The sequence below is a fragment of the Protopterus annectens genome, chromosome 3.part1 (genome assembly GCF_019279795.1).
Source record: "Protopterus annectens isolate FY-2018-M chromosome 3.part1, PAN1.0, whole genome shotgun sequence".
In the NCBI taxonomy this organism is placed as follows: domain Eukaryota; kingdom Metazoa; phylum Chordata; order Ceratodontiformes; family Protopteridae; genus Protopterus; species Protopterus annectens.
In genome coordinates, this window is record NC_056732.1 from 818,394,526 (window position 1) to 818,415,056 (window position 20,531).

At 39.1% G+C, this 20,531-nt stretch overlaps 1 protein-coding gene across 1 annotated transcript in view; it reads right to left on the reverse strand.

Annotated features, from left to right (window-relative positions):
- Nucleotides 1-20,531, reverse strand: part of ZNF236 (zinc finger protein 236) — a 1,651,223-nt gene that overhangs the window by 70,499 nt on the left and 1,560,193 nt on the right. The window contains exon 31 of the mRNA XM_044067103.1: nt 7,029-7,199. Within this exon, the coding sequence (XP_043923038.1) occupies nt 7,029-7,199 (171 nt within the window). The remainder of the gene's footprint in view (nt 1-7,028; nt 7,200-20,531) is intronic.

Sequence of the window (20,531 nt, forward strand, 5' to 3'; positions counted from 1 at the left end):
TCGAGAGAATAAGAGAAGTCTTGAACCCTGAGGTTATTCATTATTGTCAGCACAACTCCATTTAGAAATTTGAAAGTAAAATGCTGTGAAGAGGAGAAGTTTAACATTTGCTGTAACTGACAGCCATTTAGCCTGAAAGACTGTAAAACAGCAGTGCTCACTGCTTCTTGATAAGCAAATAATCCCAAGTATGTTGTACAATGGTTGTGTTATGGACTAAAAGGAGGGTGATTACAGACAGGGCATACTCTAGCATTAGGATTAAACTATTTATGGTAGTAGACCTTTTACCTTCTGTATTAAGTAGGTGAGGCACCATGTAAGGAAGCTTCTCACTGGTTTAGAACCTTCATAGATTCCTTATAGATTCAGTATGCAAGTAAAAGGAAACACTTTGGTCTAGAGTTATCCCTAAATACGTCCACCAGATCAGAAAAGGAAGAGAGTGGTCTGCAGACTCTTATAGAAAAGCCCTGGGATTCAACACCACCTACACTAAGTGTACACCGTGCTGAGTGAACAGACAATGCAGACATAAGTCACATTTTCTTCCTCTTAATTTTAGTTTTCCTACTGATATTCTTGCAGCTTTAAATATTGACAGGCATTCATAAAAGTTACCACAAAGTGTAGACTACAAGTACACTTGGTGTAATCTTTCTGAGTGACTAGAAAGCACACAAAAATATAAGAATGTTCTTGAATACATATTGTGTACACTTAGTGTAGGCTTTATTGAATCTGGCCAAAGGACTGTGCAGCGGAGATTCTTTTGGCGGTACTCAACAGCTTGAATGTGGGTTTGTGAGTGCAAATAGTTTGTTTGCCACCAGCCAATTCCAAGTTATACAAATGAGATTTTCGAGAGCTATGTTTACTTCCTGGTAGGGTTTGTTTATCCTAGTAATAACAATATTATCTGTGTATATAATGCATCTGGAATCTTTAAGATCCCATGGTAGATCATTAATAAAAATGGAAAAGAGTTGTGAATCAAGTAAAGAACACTGTGGAACTCCTTTGTTAATGGTGCCAGAACAGTGCATATGTTCTGGTTTGCAAAGTTAAAAGTTCTCTTTGAATATACTTGCTAAATCATTGTACAACTTTCCTGGAAAATCTGTACCTAGATAACTTAAGCAGTAATGTTAGATGGTCTACAGTTGCAAAGAATCTCCAAGTCAAGAAACATGGCACCTGTAAGTGAGCTTTTTTTTCTATATTTGAGATTATGTTACCTGTCACTTGAGTAAACAGCTGTAATATTACCGTTTCCACCCAAGACTTTTTGTTATATTGCTGGACACAGTCTGTCTGTAAATGATTTTCTGCTAAATTTTGGCAAGGCAACAGACTCTTGTGATAGGTTGGTAGTCAAGTGGAGAAAGGAGCTAGTACTTCTGTGAGTATAATGATTAACCCTTGTTTGAAGCTAGAGGGGAGTGCCCTTGAAATCAAAAAAAGTCTATTTTTTGTCTCTTTGCCCCCACTGCTTGATTATCATTGGTTCTTTCTTGGCCAATCAGCCAATTCACTCTCTCATCACAGGGAGTGAGGGTTAGCTGAGACAGGCCATGATTTAGGCTATTGGGGTGGTTCGAGACTTTTTCATTTTTTTTTGGTTGTGTCTTCTTGCACATTCCTAGTAACAAATCCATGGGCAAGACATGCCACGGACAGCACTATTGTACAAACTCTCATTTCTACAAGAGGCTGATGTCAGCTACAGCCCTGCTTACCTACAGTAAGTTCAGAGTGGTAGTTTCCTTGGTTTCTACAGGAGAAATCAAATCATGTGCATGTGCCCCTGAATGAGTGCCACACCATGATGGAAATGCTCATCTATCCCGTCTGCACAAAGAAGCTCTTGAGCCATATGACGTAGAAGGGTAAATCTCTGACAATGGCCCAAGTGATCAGAGTTTGACCCGTGGTGCAGATGCTTGATGGACCTGCTCGGAGAAGATGGCGCCAGTTGGTGTGTCCATCATGGGAGAGAGAGGCAGCTCTGACTTGTCACTTGGTTGTCACCTAGAGGGAGTACTAGGTGCTGCACCCATGAAATATAAACATGTACGACTGACGTACATTTGCATGTAGCAAAGTGAACATGCAGAGGCATTATCTTTGGTGATACTAATGGGATTCTCTAGCTATCAATGAAACAACAGTCAGATTAGTTAAGGATGGTTTGGATCTCCAGACGCTCTTATGTTTATGGGTAATTTGACATGAGGCGATAGTGTTTCTGCCAAACACAGATACTCCCCCTCGCGGTTACCTCCGTGACTGAAGAAATAGTGATAGGCAGTAAACCCTGGTACAGGGGGCACATTCTGTACTATTACTCCTGCATACAAGTGAAGGACATGTTTGTTTGTAAAATCATTTTACACATTACATACAATTTATGTGTTATATAATATTTACAGTATGACTAGTCTACAAAATCTAGATCAGAAATGAAGCTCAACTTGCATAACTAAACGAGAAGCAATACACAGTTTTCTGCCAACAGATTACAGGATGGCTAAAGGACCAGAAACAATCCTAGAAAAGACTTACTAAAGCACAGTGTACGAATATGGGGTTAATCAATATTACTACTTCAAGGCTAGCTGCATGACATTTGCTTCTGCACCCAACCTGTAGGAATGAACTTGGAAGAAAGACAGAAGTGTAGCTATACAATGAGATTGAAACAGGTTCATTGGTCCATAGGTACTTACTAGGCTATTCATCTGTGAGGATCTTAACAAGCTAGCCTTATATTCTCATGGTAGTTTTTAGCCATTACATTTTGCATGTAAATAACCTAAACATTGGCTGAACAAGGATATGTTGGGACATTTACATGTCTCTCCTATCCATGAGGGACAAGGTGCTAAACTAGAAGTGAATTTGTGGTTACACATTTGTCCAAATTATGTTTGAAAAGAAAAACAGAAGTACTTTCCTTTATGTGGAGTGGAAGATGGTTCCATTAAAGTGTTACTTTCTGGGATACAAGCCTATCCCGCCAACATGTTCTACTTATTTTGCAAAAGATATTGAGATTCTTGAGTGGATGTTTATGATACTGCACTGGACTTGCAAATATATAACAGGTTTACAGAATAGGGTCTGATAATACTCTGCATATAAGACAGGGTTGTCTCACAGTGGTCTGTATGATACTGAGAAGAGGGACAAGGCTTTGAGATGGTCTACATTGTTTTTACAATTTAGGCCTTTGATTTTTTTTTTTTTAGTGAGAAAGTGTTGAGGTCATTGTAGTTGTGAGAACTGTTAAGAAAGGTTCACACCAAAAGGAGCATTATACTCAATAATCAGCACAATGAAATGATTACAACCTGGCTCTGGACTCAATACTTTTGGATACAAATTGTAAAATGAAAAAGGGCTTCATTACAACATTGCATACATGGTGATCAAAGGAGTTTGCTGCTGACATAGATTTTCAAACCCTATGTGATCAGTTTTCTGGGATGTGTTACAAATATAAGTTACAAGAGGAGACAATGTTTGCTAAAGGACTTGATTATACAATTCTTGGCATTTAGTTTTAGTCCATGATTTTGCCACTAGCTATTTATTTGGAACAGGTCCTCTTGGAGGATCTTGGTGCCCTCTGGGGAGATTATGATGGCACACAAATCCATAACATTAGCTTTGACCTACAAGATGTAAATACCAAGGAGGAGTGGCTCAAGAACTGAACTCTTGGGTACACCACTAGTGAAGGGTCTTTTGGAGGAGATAGAGTCACCCACCCTAACTTTCTGACTTCTATTTGTGAGACAATTTGTTATCCAATGAGTTATGTAATGACTGACATTTAGCTGCTATAATACCAAAGTGTGGGATGGTGTCAAACACCTTTGTGAGGTCTAGATATGTGGTATGTACTGTTTTGTCCTCATCGGTTGCTTCAGCAAATTTTCCGAAGACGTTGACCAGATTAAGTAGGCAGGACCTGTCCTTAATGAACCAAAATATAGGTTACCTATATCCTTATTTATTAATTCCATACTGATCCTTTCCATAACCTTCAGATAAGAATAGGAAGGCTTATGCATCTATAATTAGTTGGGTCTGCTAAAGCCCCAGCTTTATGCAAGGGAATGACTGCTGCTGTCCTCTATACATCTGGCACATGCTTGTTTTGATTCTGATAGTGAATATCGTCTGTAACGGATCAGAGAAGTAATGTTGTAGGCTGACCAGTAGGCAGCTTGGTAAGTTATCTGGCCCTGTAGACATAGTGTTCCTGACCTTAGACAGTACCTTGAGAACTTATTCTTGGGAGATTTGGGGGTGGTTATATGAGCATATGTGATCTGAGAATATTAGATGGGAGAGGGGTGAAGTTTGAGTAATATTCATCCACTTGTAAACTGGCTATGTCTTCTGGGTCAGAGTAGGTAATACTATTAGCTCTTCATAGTACTGGGCATTGGGTCTGAGGTTTTGAACATAATTAAAGAATGCTTTGTGGTCATACTTTGCTTAGTTGGCTGTTTTTCACCTCACATCACATCTATTTTTAAAGTTTGAGATTAACCTCTTCTCTTCCAGTATCCTCTGTTAAAACATATACATTTAAACAGTTACAATAATCCAAGTATACTTATTTTTCTGTCCAGCAGGGCACACTGTTGATGCATTTTGTGACACAATCATCGGTACAAATCTCTCTCTCTCTCTCTCTCTCTCTCTCTCTCTCTCTCTCTCTCCCTCCCTTCCTCCCCATCCCTCTCTCTTCTCTCTCCTCTCTCTCTCTCTAAAGCTGTGATGCAGAAATCTTATCACAAAGCCACCACGTTGCTCATTTCCTTTTGAATTCTTCCATTGCTCTATATATTTACCAGCCACTCTAGGAACATTTTCTATGTATTCACCATATTACCTGTGGAATATTATTTCCTCATGTTCAACATGAAATCTGTGCCCCTATATGGAGATAATATCTTTACTTAATCTCTGTACATCATTTTCACTGTCATTTCTTCAGAAGACCCATGAACAACTTCATGGACCAAAATTATGTTTCCTTTGTTTCTGCTTTCTTCTAGAGAGTACATCCCTAGAACTTGCCCATTCTTTCTTTTATTTGTTTTCTGAGGCAGTGCGCTGATCTCCATGGACCTTTTTCAGACTCAGCCTGGGAACCTTGTCTGGTTAACTGACACAGTCACATAGTTAGGCAATGCAGCTCCATAATCCTATAAGCCAAGTACCAGACAGCACATCGTATGTTCTCTCTTCCACCACCCTTACCATTATGGAAGTCTTCCTCTACACCCCAACAATTACTTTCCTCTCTTCTTCAAATGTGTCCAGAAAATAATGTATCAGTTGTGTCTTGAACAGTGTATCGTACAAAGCGAAACAATTATTTATTCACCCTCACGGCTGCAACATATTATCCTGATAGCCTTGACAAATTATTTTCTACTGTTTCCATACAATTTATCGCAGCCATGATCATTACTCTTAAGTCATTTTGCTGCTCATCTGTTTTAACTGACAGCTGCCAAGTCATACATACTTATACCTGTGCTGTGGCTGTCCAGCTGAATACAGTTGTAGCTGGCTAATGTAGCTCCTAGTGACAAGCTAAAAAAAAAAAAAAAAAAGGTCCATTCTCCTTTTTACAGCTAGTTCTGATGTACTGCACTCCTCCAAAAAAAAAAAGTAGTACATTTGTAATAAGCAGCTTGCTACAAGTTACACAACTCAGAAAAGACAGATGCAGTCATGACCAAAAATACTTCATAAATGCATGCACTACTGATTGGCATTTGCCGATCATGTCCCTTAACACTCTGCACCTGGGGCAGCTGCACACTAATCCCCACTCTGCAAATGAAGGATGAAATCTTAAGTCAGTTACTTTCAGATCATGCTAATAGCTTTTTATTCCCTTGGTTAAGATGGTCTTCTTATCATCCTCTATTTCCCTAAGCTTGGTGTCATCTAAGAACAAAATACTCTCTCTTTTAAACACCTTTATTAAATACTTATATTTAGACAGTGGCATAGGTACACATACACTAACAGAAAATAAAAATAACTATAGTGATATGTTCATTATTTTCAAGCAGGGCACATATACATATATATTTTCTTTATATAAATTATCATTCACTCCAACATTACATAACCTGCTCAATACTAGCCTTCTCTTAAGCCTCACTCCTCCTCCTGAACATTATTCTGAATGTTTTGTTTCCACAAATCCCGTTTATTTCTGTGTAACAGAAGTAGCTACTCTTGTACTCTGCATGCAATAAGTGACATATGAATGAACACACTGAAGAGCAAAAGTCCCTGAAGTGATCTCTGGGGCACATCACTGCTCAATGCTCCTTCCTTTGGCAATACCTTTTCATCACTGTTCTCTTTGTTCTTACCTACAAACTCCCATCTAACCATTTTACCGTATAACTCATAATCCTCTCAGGTTTATCTAGTCTCCACTGTGACGAGAAACGGTCTCTCAAGAGAAAATTAGTTAGCCTGTTAAAGGGCAGCCCTTCTGTATGATGTTGCATACTTATCTATGCCCAAAATGTTTAACTGAAATAATTGCCGTCAGCCTGTCACATCAGCTGCATTTGGAGACGAGTGAGTAGGTAACTACAGAATTTTCCTTACTTTCTCCCTCATCTACATCTTTGTGTAATCTTGAAGTTGGCATATATTGTTTTTTTGGGGGGGGTAGGGGGTCTTACTGCATTCAAAAAATGTTTTTTATTTTTCTGTTTTGTCATTTTAAGAGTGCCACTGTTATTGGTACTGACCTCCAAAGGTTTTCAACAGATTAGATAATTGCAAGTCGATCAAATGAGACAGAATTATTCATAGTGGACCCCTGCTTAACTCTTTCTAGGCTGGTTCCATATATTATCTTAACAACCATCATCCACAAAAATAAACATGCCATTAAACAAAAGGCCTGTTTATGAGTATGCAACAGTGAAAAGTCTTACCTATTTACTAATATTTAAATTGGGTCAACTTACCAGGATGAACTCTTTTTACATGGAGCTTCATGTTGCTCTTCTGTGTGAAACACAGCCCACAGTACTCACACTTGAAGGGCCTTTCCCCCGTGTGTTTTTTCATGTGTATCTGCAGAGCACTTTTCTGGTTGAAAGCTTTTTCACACTGAGTACATTCAAAAGGACGCTCTCCTAAAAATACATTAACAGTTAAATATGTGCCTAAGACGTTAGCTGGATTGATTTGCTGTAGTTAAAAACTAAGATAAATGAAGTACTTAAGTACTACAGACAAATGCAAAAGCAATGTCACACAATCTATAATTGATTTCTACAGACTAGCAAATACAGTGCCACTTTAATAATAAATATAAGCTGCAATAACAAAACAAAATTAGAGTGCAACAAAAAACGAAAAACAGTGAAAACAGCAATCATTTGAGAGTAAAACTAATTAATCATGAAAAGAGATTATATCTGTAAATCCAGCATTCAATGTATAATAAAGCATACAGCTAACACCACAAGACTAGTCATACTAAATGACATCATTGCAAAAAATCAATTTTTTTTACAAAAATAACTACTTAGAACTGCGCCTTTTTTTCTTTATGTACCCTTGTGACTACTGATCATCAGACCTTCCCATCTACCAATCACCCTTTCATTCCTCTATTTTGGAATGGGGTCAGCCTGGCAGCCACTGAGGAGTAATGCAGTGCAGGCCCTAAATTACTGACCTATGGCTCTAACATGCTTAATGTCAAGTGGGACAGCAATGCCAGACCACTGAAATATGTGCTCTGAATTGGGCTGCAGTACTGTGTACCACCTGGCAAGCCAGAATGCATGCCTTGGTCACTGATGGTAAGGTATTTTTCTCAATCTCTGGAGTCAGTAAAACATCAGAGCAATCCAAACTCTCTGCCCGTACCCCCATAAAAAAAAATTCAGTCAGTGTCAGAAGGTCACTCTCCCAACTTCCCTCACTGGCTCACCCACTGCAAAGGTCAAGTCAATCCCTGGTCAGTGGGTTTACATTTAGGGTTGCAGCTTTATTCCTCTACTCCACAAATCTGGATCATAAAAGTTGAACACTGAATATTCAGTGATAATCTGAAAAGTGAAAATAACAATTGAAATTTTATACACCTAAAATAATAGAAAGATTGAAATTGCAATTACCGGCAGTTGGCACAGAGGGTTAAGGCTGTGAGCTGTAGCTCCTGTGGTTCACACCCCTCCTTTGCCTACTGTGTGACAAGTTAGTCACTTAACAGACACTGTATCTTGGACACTCCTTAAAATGAACTATGTCTCTAGTAGGCCTACCTTGTTAACAAATGTGTATTAAAATAGTAAAATGATGGCAGGAGTGCAAATAGTGATGTCCTATCTCCAGATAATAAAATATAACACTTATGAGATGGAAATCTGTATACACAATTAAAGAAGAGTCAGGATGTTAAACAACGCATAAATTCATTCATCAGTCAATATTCTTAATCACATTTTTGCAAACCATATTATTTATTTTTTGTCTTGCCATTTAAGATACCATCTTAAATCAAGAGTATCCTTGTCAATAAACATTCTCATTCTGAAGCAATATAATCCCTTATTCACACATCTTTGATCAAGACACAAACACCAACTGCAAACATGAAAATGATTCTGCTTGAAAATCCTTCCAACCATAAGAAAAGCTCATCATTCTTCTACAATAATCAGCCACAAGAATGCAAAACAAAACAAAACAAAAAACAAAAAAAAAAAGTATCAGCTGCAGCAAGTGTCCAATGGCAACTCCCACACAAGGATCACAGCAGAACATTACACCCTGAACTTCACAGAGAACATAGCTTCAAAAATATGCCATTGTATCTGATATTAGTAAAAATGTAAGGAAGCTGTTGAAAACCAGGGGAAAAAAAACAAACATTAAATGAAATACTAGTCACTTTTAGTGACTCAGTAATCTGTGACAGGATCATGCTAGTGTTTTTGATAGCTGATTTAAGTCAGACTATCTTTTCTGTATGAATCTTAGCAGTTCTCAGGTTCTTACTAAGTTTATGACTAGAGAAATAGTCAAGAAGCTCACCTACATCACAGTACGGCTGAGAGACTAACAGTGTCCTCATTAAGTAGACTTTTCTCCATGCATTTCCACTGAACATTTACAGTCACCTATCCAGTCATCCAGACTGGTTTTAAAGGTTGCTAGGAAAGTACTCTTGTCTAACAGATAAGTACTATCTATTCTAGTGACAGGGAATACCTTGGATTAGATATCTGTTTCACCATTTGGTGTGTATGTTGCAGTACAGATTTAGTTCCATAGAGAGGTTGTTTGCTTTACCACTGGTTCTAATTAGACAAACAAGTTGCTCATGCACAGCATGGAATGCTCAGCACAGATCACCCAGCAGGAGTCTCCATGACACTGAGTAGAGGCACATGGCCTTTACACCGTCACAGTAGCCAAGGATACACAGACTTGAAATCTCTGAGGTGAGGAAGCACTGAAGTCTTGCAAGCTAGTTTAGGTGCTCAAAGAGATACATGTTGAAGAGTGCATTAAATTTTGTCATTGGCCTAATAATGAATGAAGGACTATAACTTCTTTGGACTTTGAGGAGATACCAGGAAGGATAAATTGGGCAAGGCTGAAGGATTTGCTAACCACTACAGAGGCATGGTACTCGAAGGAGAATCTGTTATAAGCATATGTACAAAAGTCCCTGATTGTGTCAAAAAATAATTTAAAGCAGAAAAAGATTTCACAATATCACACATTTGACTAAATTAATGATCTAATGATTGACTTGGTTATTAATTTTTAACTGTAATCCACAGAGGTAAATTGGTTAGCACTGTTGCCTCATAGCACTTGTTTCGCCAGTATGGTTCAAAGCTGGGGTGTATCTGATGCACTGCTTGCATGTCTGTGTGTGTGTTATTTTTTCATAAATCGGTGTTCCCATTTCCTTCCACATCCCAAAGATGTAACACAGGTGATAAGGTTATTCTGTACATTGTTCATAGGTGAGCACGTCGTGTGTGTGTTTGTGTTTGTGACCATGCATGAGCACACACACACACCCACGTATCCTGTAATGGTTCAGCACGCTGTTAAGGATGAGGTTCTGCATCTAGTGCCACCTGGATTCTAGGATAGCCTCTGGCTACCCACAACCCTAAACTGAACTACACTGGTAGTCACAAAATGAATGAATAAACAGTTTATGGCAGTGTGTGCTGAAGGTTGTCAAGAACACAACATCAATTTCAAACTCACATGATGGAAGATCACACAATTGGCTTCATGAAATGATGTCAAGAACTCAAAACTGCTCTAATCGTTTAATTAATTCAATGAAAGATAACATAACACACTGTCAGGCAATCATCACCATTTTTGATTTCCTCCATTACCAGAATCTGTCGCAATTCTGATTTCATATACTGCTCTTATGCCCACCACATCAACATGATCAATAATATCTATTGCAATGGCATGTGAAGCATAGCAAATACTGGACCAACGTTGGACATTACCAACAGGAAATTTGCTATTTTGCAACAAATCTTTGAGTGTCAATCAAATACAGACACAGGAAGACATTCAGAGAAGACTGAAGAAAGCAAAACAAAACATTACAAAACATAATCTGAATGACTTTAAATACTTGTAGACAAGCATCTCTGTGCATTTGATAATTTTTAACTAAAATCTAAGATGCGTAGGAATCAATGCATGAATTCATTAGTCAAGACTAAAAATAAAACCTCAGAGTAATGACTTTGACCAAAAGTGAATTATAATAAGCCACTTTGCATTATCAGAATGGAACAGTTTTTAACTGTTAATCAGCACCAGATGTAGCATTGAGCAAACTAGGCAGTCACCTAGGGCCCCAATGGCTGGAAGGGGTCCGCTGGCTGGGGGGGGGGGGGGCGCTCTACAACATTTACTTTTTAATTTAAAATAAAATAAACTTGCATGTCTTCTTTAAAGGCATTCATCTTTAAGAACACCCTCTGCGTACATCTACATCTCGTTACTTGCTTCTTCTGTTCCATGTCCATGTGCAGAATTTACACATGACCATTCCTGCAGCCTCCTTCTTCCACAGAAGTTATCAGGAGCATGATCAGTAAGGTGCTCTGTCTGTGTGTGTGTGTGTGTGTGTGTGTGTGTGTGTGTGTGTGTGTGTGTGTGTGTGTGTGTGTGTGAAATACCCTTGTCAGGGATGGCAGGTTAGTTAATTTAACCAGGATCAAATCCTGCACCTTCGTTACAGAAGAAAACCTCTGTGAAAATCCTCACCAATCTTAAAAAAACACCATGTCAGAAGACCTTAGTTTCTTAGGAAATTAGACCACCTCAACTTTTACTGAACTTGTGAGAATGACCAGTATATGTTTGTATGTGTATTCTGTATTTCCCAGTAACCTGGATCAGCTCTTCTATAACAAACCAAAAGAATAAAGGAAAAAAATTAAATATACCTAAACAGGGGTATCTCTTATTTGTCTAAATAACTACCAAGCCAGCTCTATATCACCCACAAGGGAATAAATCAACCCTGGATCATTAGCAATATCTAACACATATTAGATGAACACATATAACACTGGAACTACCAGCTATAGGAATCACCACATGAATGTATACCCAAATCCTGCAGGCAGATCTGAGGAAGGTACATGAAAGAGCATCAGAATCGGCTCCAGAAATTTCAGACCATCTGTTTTTCTATTTATTGAAAGGTCAATATATCTATCGTTTTTATTCCTTTTTGTTTTATTCATTTATAATGGTTTAAACTGGGAATGTAATTTGCTGGAAGATGACAGTCATACCTAGGCAATACTCAGACTAGTTTTAGAACAAAGAAAAATAACTGTAGTGTAGAAAGTGATAGATTAAGGCACATTTTTTTTTTCTTTTCCACTAGTTATATTTATGATTTTCTGAGTAAATTTAGTATCTTTCATAAGATGCAACTGAAACACTGCTGTTAAGTCTTTGGAAACAGGTAAAACTTGTTTGGCAATGTAGTGTTATTGTCCATGCCCCCAGTGGTGATCCATCCTCCACTGATGGCACCACCCCTGAGGGCAGACATATCTCAAAGAATACCCCCCTCTCTGAACAACTGAAATAAATGCATGTTTGTTACAAATTTTAACACATTATCCTAGAAGTGCTCATCTGCTTGCAAAGTAGTATAAAGAGATATCTTCAGATAAGCAGATGTTTTGACAGTCCTACTTTCATTTTTTAACCACCTTTCTGTTTTGTGATACTGCAAAGGATCTTTCCACCACCATATTCTTTTGGAGGACGTTGTACTTCAACAAGGACACTGCTATTTTCTTTTTCCTGTAAGTCATGAGGTTTTTAGACTGGTGAGGTTTTTTCAGTTGGTTCCCAACCAGAGGAAGGAGAGTTACTTCCAGGATTTGATTTAAAAGGCACTATTTCTTTGTTTTTTTTTTTTTAGTTACAGGAGACAAAAGCCTGAATCCTCTACACCAACTACCAGCTGATGAGTTTCAGTGCAATTCCAAGGAATTGTGAGTTTCTGTGCTTTAAGGAATTGTGAGTTTTTTTGTGCATTTTCAAGCAATTGTGAGCTTCAAGGGAGGATAAATTTACTGCTCTTCATGCCAAGTCTGTCTTCAATGTGAAACTGTTTTGTTTAGCAAACAGTCTCTGTGCTACAGAACTTGAAAGTAGTGTTAGCAGTACAACAGGTAGCATACATGCTTTTGATGTAGAAGTCTGTGAGTTCTACACCCACACCATGTAGACTGCTGATACTGTGTTGTACTTTAAGGGGTTGGGGTGCTGCATTTCTGAGTGTGTCCTCCTTTGAATGAGATGCCTTGCAACTATGAACCTGTTGTCAGTTTGCCATCTAATCCCTATTGCCATATTACCAGCTTACCATTTATTTAATGTAGCGTAGGCAATTTATTCTTCAAGGGCAGCAGGCACTAAATTTGTAAATGAAACAATGAAATATAAAGTTGTTTGTTAGTAGCAGCTTCTTCATTTGTTACAGATCTCATTAATGTGGAATTATTTAGATGACTTTTTCTGCAGAGACTGTGCATATTTAGTGATACTGGTGGATTGCAACGACAGAAGCCTGAGTGGCCTTTTAGGGTTGAAATGTTCTGAAATGGGCAGTTTTGTCACTACTGTTTCATGTATTTTGTTTCATTGTTTACCGAAACAAATGTTCAAAACTACAAATTTAAAACACACTCTTAACAAGTGGTGCTTTATTATAGAAGGAATACAATTTAATGCAATCAGGAAGGTGAATCAAAAAACACATGCATGCATGCAAGGTCCTAAAAATGTGTACAAGGGGCCTGTGGTTTGAAAACAATCCAAAGGTAAACAATCCGCCACTGACCAGATGCATTTTCTTTGAATGTGGGTTTCAATGTCAGTTTAATGAATGTGAGTTTCAAGGGCAGAAAGGTTTACTGTTAATGCTAAGTCTGTTTTCATTGTGAAGCTGTATTGTTTTGTTAGGAAAAACTCAGTATTTGTGCTATAAAATTTGAAATAAAAGTTTTAAATTAAATTAAAATATCTGTAATCACTGTAGAAGTAAAGAAGGAAATAGTATGCACACTGACAGGTTTGAACAGAGTTTATGGTAACTGGGGAGAAACAGGCAAGTAATGGGACACTGAAATGGCTGGGAGAGACTGCTGTGGGTGGGAGTGATCCATTATCTGCCTAGGGCCTAATGTGACCGTGATCCAGCTCTGTTGTTAATACACCTGGAATGCAGTAATGTGCCACTGGAGGTGGGTCAAGTTTACTGACACATACAACATAATTAGTATAAAAACTGAGAACACATTTTATTTATTAAAATTTCATAGTTACAGGTGAGACTCAGGGCACTTAGCAATTTAGCTAGTACACTAAGAAAGACGCCAATATTCAGACTGATGAAGAGTCTGTGGTCCTTGAAAAATAATCCCTCTGCATTACAAAGGGATTTATGTTTGCTTATGTTGTCACGTCTGCTACCCATTAACATAAAACATTTTGGAACTAGTCACTAATCTGAATGTTTCCACATATGACTTGATGGTAGAGCATTTCACTTGTCTAGATAACTGTCTGGTTCAGTTAACAGCCACTGTCTCCTGGGTGGAATTCCATGATAAGGTGCTGATGCAATGCAGGAATTTGCTCTGATGCTACTTATCTGCCTTTCCCTGCCTTGTATCAGTACAGTGAAAACTGTGCATGTGCTGTAAATGGCACTGCCAAGGTCTACAATACAACTGTTAAACCATTGCTGGACTACTATGACCATGTTGTGTATATCTAGTCCATTTCACTGCAACTGTGTCATTATGACTGGAAACTCCATGCAATAATGCAGGCTGGATGAAGACTTAAGTGAATGTGGCATTGCAACAATCTACCCGAGAGCAAACTTCAAATGGTGGATAATTATGCCACTTATTATTCTAAGGTCTCTGAGAACTGATCATTTTTGTCCCTGGGAGATCTCTGTTGCAGTTAACTAAACAAGTGCCTTGTTCTATGTTTTGGTGAGCTTAGACTCCCAATCTGCCTTGCCACCCATAATATCTTCTATGTTGAAGAAAGTGAACCTTGCTGTATGTTTTTTTTTTTTTTGCTGCAAAGCTGGCCTTAATTAAACTAAGTACATCACACACTGTGCTCCCTAAAATGAGCAGTGATGTAATAAATATTAATCTTATCTGTACTTGGAAGGAGCTTTGTTTACTAGATTACTCCAGTTTCATTCCTTCAGTTTCTAGAAGGTGCAAATATAGGACTTGTCCCATCTCCCATCAGATTAGTGATACCCTGACTGAAGGTGCTAGATCTTGTGTAGCAGAATGTCTATATGTATCTTGACTCAGGGACTTTTCCAAATGTGTTAAAAGGAGGCACTAGTTACCCACTCCACATTCAAAAAAAAAAAAAGTGGGACCTTACAAATGTGGATGATTAAAACCTAATCCAGGGGTTCCCAAAGTGTGTGCCGCCGTGCCCTAGGGAGCCAGTGCTTCCTCACAGGTGCACCGCGAACCCTACCTCCCAACCATACCAAATTACTCCCTTCATTTCAGATTTTTTTCTCTTTTTTTTAAACTTTCTGATTTTCGCGCTGTTTGAGCTGACGTCATCACATGCATGATGATGTCAGCTCAGACAGGGCTACCAGCCAGTCTGAACTGAGCTCAAGGAGCTCACGTCATGCACACATTTCTGGCTGGCCTGGCTGCTCAAATACGAGCGGGAATGGCACTTGTAATGGATTATTGGCAGCACTTTATGTTCGGAACTCGAACTGCAGCACAGGCATATCTTATACGACTCATTATTGCTCTAATCTACTGGCTTTGGGTTGGCTATATGTGTAAGGTAAGACAGCCACTGCATCTAACTTTAGTCGAAAGTCAGCTATCCTTTAGAGATACCTGTGATTAAACAGCATATGCTTCCCATTCAAAAAATGCCAGTTTGACAAAGAAGCACTATGTGAATATGAATTTGACAACCAGGCAATGGATCAATAATAGTGGACAGTTGGACAGTTAACAAACATAGGCTGATGTTATTAAGTTTGCCAGTATAAGCAGTCAATGTATGAATACTCTGTCATAGTTTCTACATGGTAGTCAAGACAGCACAGATGTTTCAAGTCAGTGTAGAAATATGTTTGAAGACCCAGGGCTGGAATTCAATATAGTGTGCTAGGAAAATGGATTGAGTTATGGGGGACCAAGAGCTAAGGATGAAACAGAATTATAATGATTCAGTGGGGTAGGTCATCTACAGCCTTTACAGTTATTATTCCCTGTAATCCGGGTTCTAAAAAGTATGTGAAAAATGTTGAGTTCTGTACAAAGGTGTCAAGTTGTAGAGTCCAAGCTTTAGAAAAGGTATACCTCAATGTTACATCCCTGAGCCTAGATGTGGTCTTAAGAATGATTAGAAAGTCTTTGACTGATGTTGTCTGAGTTCTAAATGGTTGGCTACAGTTTACCAGGTGGTCTAAATTAGGACAAAGTATTTTGTGCAGACATTTGTGTGTGAATTGCACTTGAGTGCTTTTTGCAAGTTAGTCATCTCGTATTTTGTATTTGACAAAACAAAGTAGCAGGTTGCATATTAACTGTGAACTGAGTCACTAATTTTTAAACTTGTCAGCTGTGGGATAAGTATCATAAGTATTAATTAGGATTAGTGAACTATATGTCAATTTTAAGAGTTGGCACAGCTTGGACAATGATGGCATTTGGTTTGGATGTTTGGTTCTACATACTGCATCCCCCCCCTCCCCCAATGAGGGTTACTGCCTACATAATACTGTGGCAATCCTTTGCATCCCTCATCCTCAATGCCTTGATGGGTGAGCTCATGGTTAGGGTTAAGGAGAAAACTGAAAAAAACTTTGTACCGTCCCTAATGGCTGCCTGGATGATGACCCCTCTCAGTCAGCTCTCACCTATCGAGGGAACAAATGGGCTGTTTGACAGAGAGGTTGTCTGATGGTTGTCAAGCAGCAGGGGCAAATAGTTTGAAAAAAAAAAATAATTGAAAGAGTGCCATGAAAAAGTTAGTGAAGTGTTACAGAATGTTATGCTTATTTGTTAATCTCTGAATACTATTTTAGATAGAAGATGCATGTAAAATTTTTGGTTTTATAAGCAAAAATTAAAGAGGCAGTATCAGTGGGAATAAAATCCATTTAAACTTTGAGGGTTTATCATGACTTATAAGTTGGACAGGTAAAAGAAATAACTCATGCCTTCTGTGATATGACATTCTGTGTTTTACTCTTGAGCTGAGACAGTTATCTTTGGACTTAACATTCAACGATTGATAGTAAAATTATCCCACAGATGAAAGACAAAAAAAAAAATGCAAAAAAAGCTTGTTATGCAGTAGATGTTTTGTTATTTGTAAACATGGTAAATTGTGCACCTGGCTATTGGTTAGCCAAGTTGGTTAGGGAACTGGTTTTGTACGTTTATGGGGTCTCGAACTTGGAAGTTAAGCAGGTTTACATGTTTTTTCTAAACTGATTACAGACTACTAGGCTGATTTATACCTCTCAACTGTCTCTTCAGGAACGCCCCTGATTTTGACTCAAATTTTAGGTCTGTCCTTCTTAATCCCTCCTAAAACTGGTAACTTTTGGAGGAAACGTGGCAAATTATGCTCAATAAATAATGGCAATAATTAAGAGTTCTAGATTTATTTTATTTCACAAAATGTACATTAATTAACATTTTTTTAGTCTGCCAATGTAAAAAGAGCCTAACGTCCCTAGCCACCACCACTTGTGAGCTTTGTCCAGATTTTCTGTGCTAAGAGTTGAGAGCTATGGTGAGTGAGAAGTGGGAACTGAATTTGTATTCCCCCATTATTGGCTTTGTTTGTCCATTTTTGTTGTGCTAAGAGGTTGAGAGCCATGGTGAGAAGTGAGAATTGAATTCACTAAAATTACTGTGGCTTTTTAGCAGAACTGGCATCAAGTATAGCAGTGGTCCCCAACCACCGGGCCGCGGACCAATACTGGGACGTGGAGCACTTTGAACTGGGCCGTCAGGTAAGTGAATGCCTGTATGAGTGTGCCTGTCTGCGTGTGCGAGTGAATGTGTGCATGAATGCAAAAGAGAGAGTGTGTATGTGTGTGTGTGTGTGTGTGTGTGTGTGTGTGTGTGTGTGTGTGTGTGTGTGTGTGTGTGTGTCGGGGGGAGAGAGTGAAGAGTGAGAGTGATCCCTGGCAGCAGCAGCAATGAGGTCTGTGTACATCTGGACCATACCACTGGACACATACCTCTCACCCTCTTAGATTAAGAAAAGGCACAAAATAAGGACACTTTTAAGTACTGCCCTCACAAACTTAGAAAGTTGATAGAAATGCAGGTTTTGCATTAGCATGACTTTTCTGAAGGGTGTGAAGTATGAAACTCAACTGTTTGTCATTATTTTCTGACTTCATCCTCAATGATCTGCCAGTGATTTGCCAGAAAACAACAATTTTATGAGAAAAAGACCAAAAATATGAGGCAAAAATCTTGATATTCTGAAAAAATCTATACATTTGAGAAGTATGCTGGACAGAGCCAAATAACAGGGACAGATTTTAAATATTGTTCTTATAAACTTAAAGTCAATAAGGTTGCCATTAGGTTTGCTTACCTCTAAACCATAGTAGAGCAGTGTTATGCTGCTAAGCAGAATGTAAACTTATTTTGGTAATTGTCTTTTTATTGTACTTTTGAGCTTTTCTCCCCAGGTTTCTTAGTCCAGTCGGGCATCCTCGTTAAACAAATGTCAAATAAATAAATAAATAAAATAAAATATGTACTTTATGCACGCCGTGGGGGGGGCACCTTGGGAAAACCTGGATTCAGCAATGGAGCCAAGAATCAAAAAAGTTTGGGAACCACTGACCTAATCTCAAACTTTTCCTCAGTAAGACTCTTGACAAGGTGGCAGATGTGGAAGCAGACTGCTGTTCTCAAGGAATATAATACCTATGATATATTTCAATCCAGATTTTGGACCAGATATATTTAATCAGTCATCTATTACCAAAGTTTTCAATGACCTCCTTATGGTGCAAGATAAACTTGACTATTCAGTTTTCATTCTGCTTGATATCGCACCAACTTCAGGCACAGCTGATCACAGAATCCTGTTGGAGCATCTATGTGATTACTGTGGTCTCTCAGGACTACACTAGTACTGTTATGCTGATGACATGCAGATATAGGTTCATAGGTAGGTACTAGGCTATCTCCCCGAAGGCATTTATAGGCCTAACCAGAATGTGTTGGCTTTCGCCGCCCCCTTAGATTAGTTCCCTATGCCTCTGTCCAGCAGAGCCACTGAAGTGATCCCCAGGGTAAACTTTCTGTTTTCCATCCACTCGTCAAGGTTTCTTTTGAAGAGTGTTAGTGAGGAGCTCTGCCTAATGTAGATTGGAATCTTGTTCTTAAGCATGGGAAGTCTATCCCTCCAGTACGTCCTATTTATTGTTGTGGTGAGGTTGAGATCCCTAGAGCGTGTGGCTCAAGGGGATAAGGTTTTCTTTAGGTGGAGCATGTCCATCAATTCTGGGTTTGACACGGCTTGTATGTTAGGCAGAGATCACCTCTGAGTAGGCGGTATGCTACCGAGTACAGCTGGAGTTTCTTTAGTCGAGCTGCATAGGGCATCTGTTTGAGGCCAGTGATCCTCTTGGTGAAGTACTTCTGTGGTCTTTCCAGCTGTTGCAGGTGTCTTGTAAGGTACATCCCAAATGGGACGTTGTACTCTATGATGGGTATGAAGAGAGATGAGTAGAGGAGCACAATGACCTCTTTTGATCTGGATGCAAACCCTTTTGTGATTAGGTGGGCCACGTAGAAGGATTTTCTAACCACTTTGGCAATGTGATTATCAAAGGTGAGATTACTATCTACTTGGTTCCCCAGATCCCTTATTACGTCTTCCATATTTAGGGGACTACCACCTATGTGGTAGTTTGTAGGTACTTTGTTTTTTCCAAAGGGGATGACTATGCACTTTTTGGCATTTAGCTTGAGGCCATAATTTTGACACGAGGTATCTGTCTCAGTGAGACCCTTTTGGTGGATGTCTGTGTCAGCCGGAGAGACAATTATAGCCCCTAGTTTACAGTCGTCTGCGAACTTGGTCAGCCATAGTCCTCCTGTGCTTGTCTGTACCTCTGAGAAGTATATGCCGAACAGGAAGGGTCCTAGGACTGAGCCCTGCGGAATGTCACTTGCAACCAGTTTAGAGTCGGCCCTAGCTCCTGCAACTCTCACCACGTGGGTTCTGTCTGTGAGCCAGACGGCAAACCATCTTGTGACGTAGGGGTTTATGATCAGGCTGGTGAGCTTGACTGTAATTCCAGAATGGGGAATGGTGTCGAAGGCCTTAGCGAGGTCTAGGTAGGCTGTGTGTACCACCTTTCCCTCATCTATAGCCTTGGTAACTGTCTCAAAGAAGTCCAACAGGTTTAGGAGGCATGATCTGCCCTTAAAGCCAAACTGGGTAGGGTCCAGTGTTTGGAGGTTCCCAATGTCTCTGTTAATGAGTTCCATGATGATGCGCTCCATAGCCTTGCATGCGCTCCATTGCCAGGATGTTGGCGATATCGGTCGGTTCAGTGTAATTTGTGCCATTCCTAATGATGAGCAGATTTGAGCATTGCCACTTAGATTCTTGACATATACCTCTCCTTCCTCACAATACTTTGCCAGAATTAAATTCCCAGGTAGACAATCTGGTTTGAATTCACCAACAGATAATTTGTAACTGGCCCAACACCTCCATCACCGTTAACTTCACTAAGCATGGCACTTTCCAGGACTTAAATGCCCCAGCTTTGAATATCCAAATAATTCATAGGGAAGACATTTTGAATTTATACTGAGCATGCATAATACTGGAAGAATTTGTTTTGACAGACTGACTTT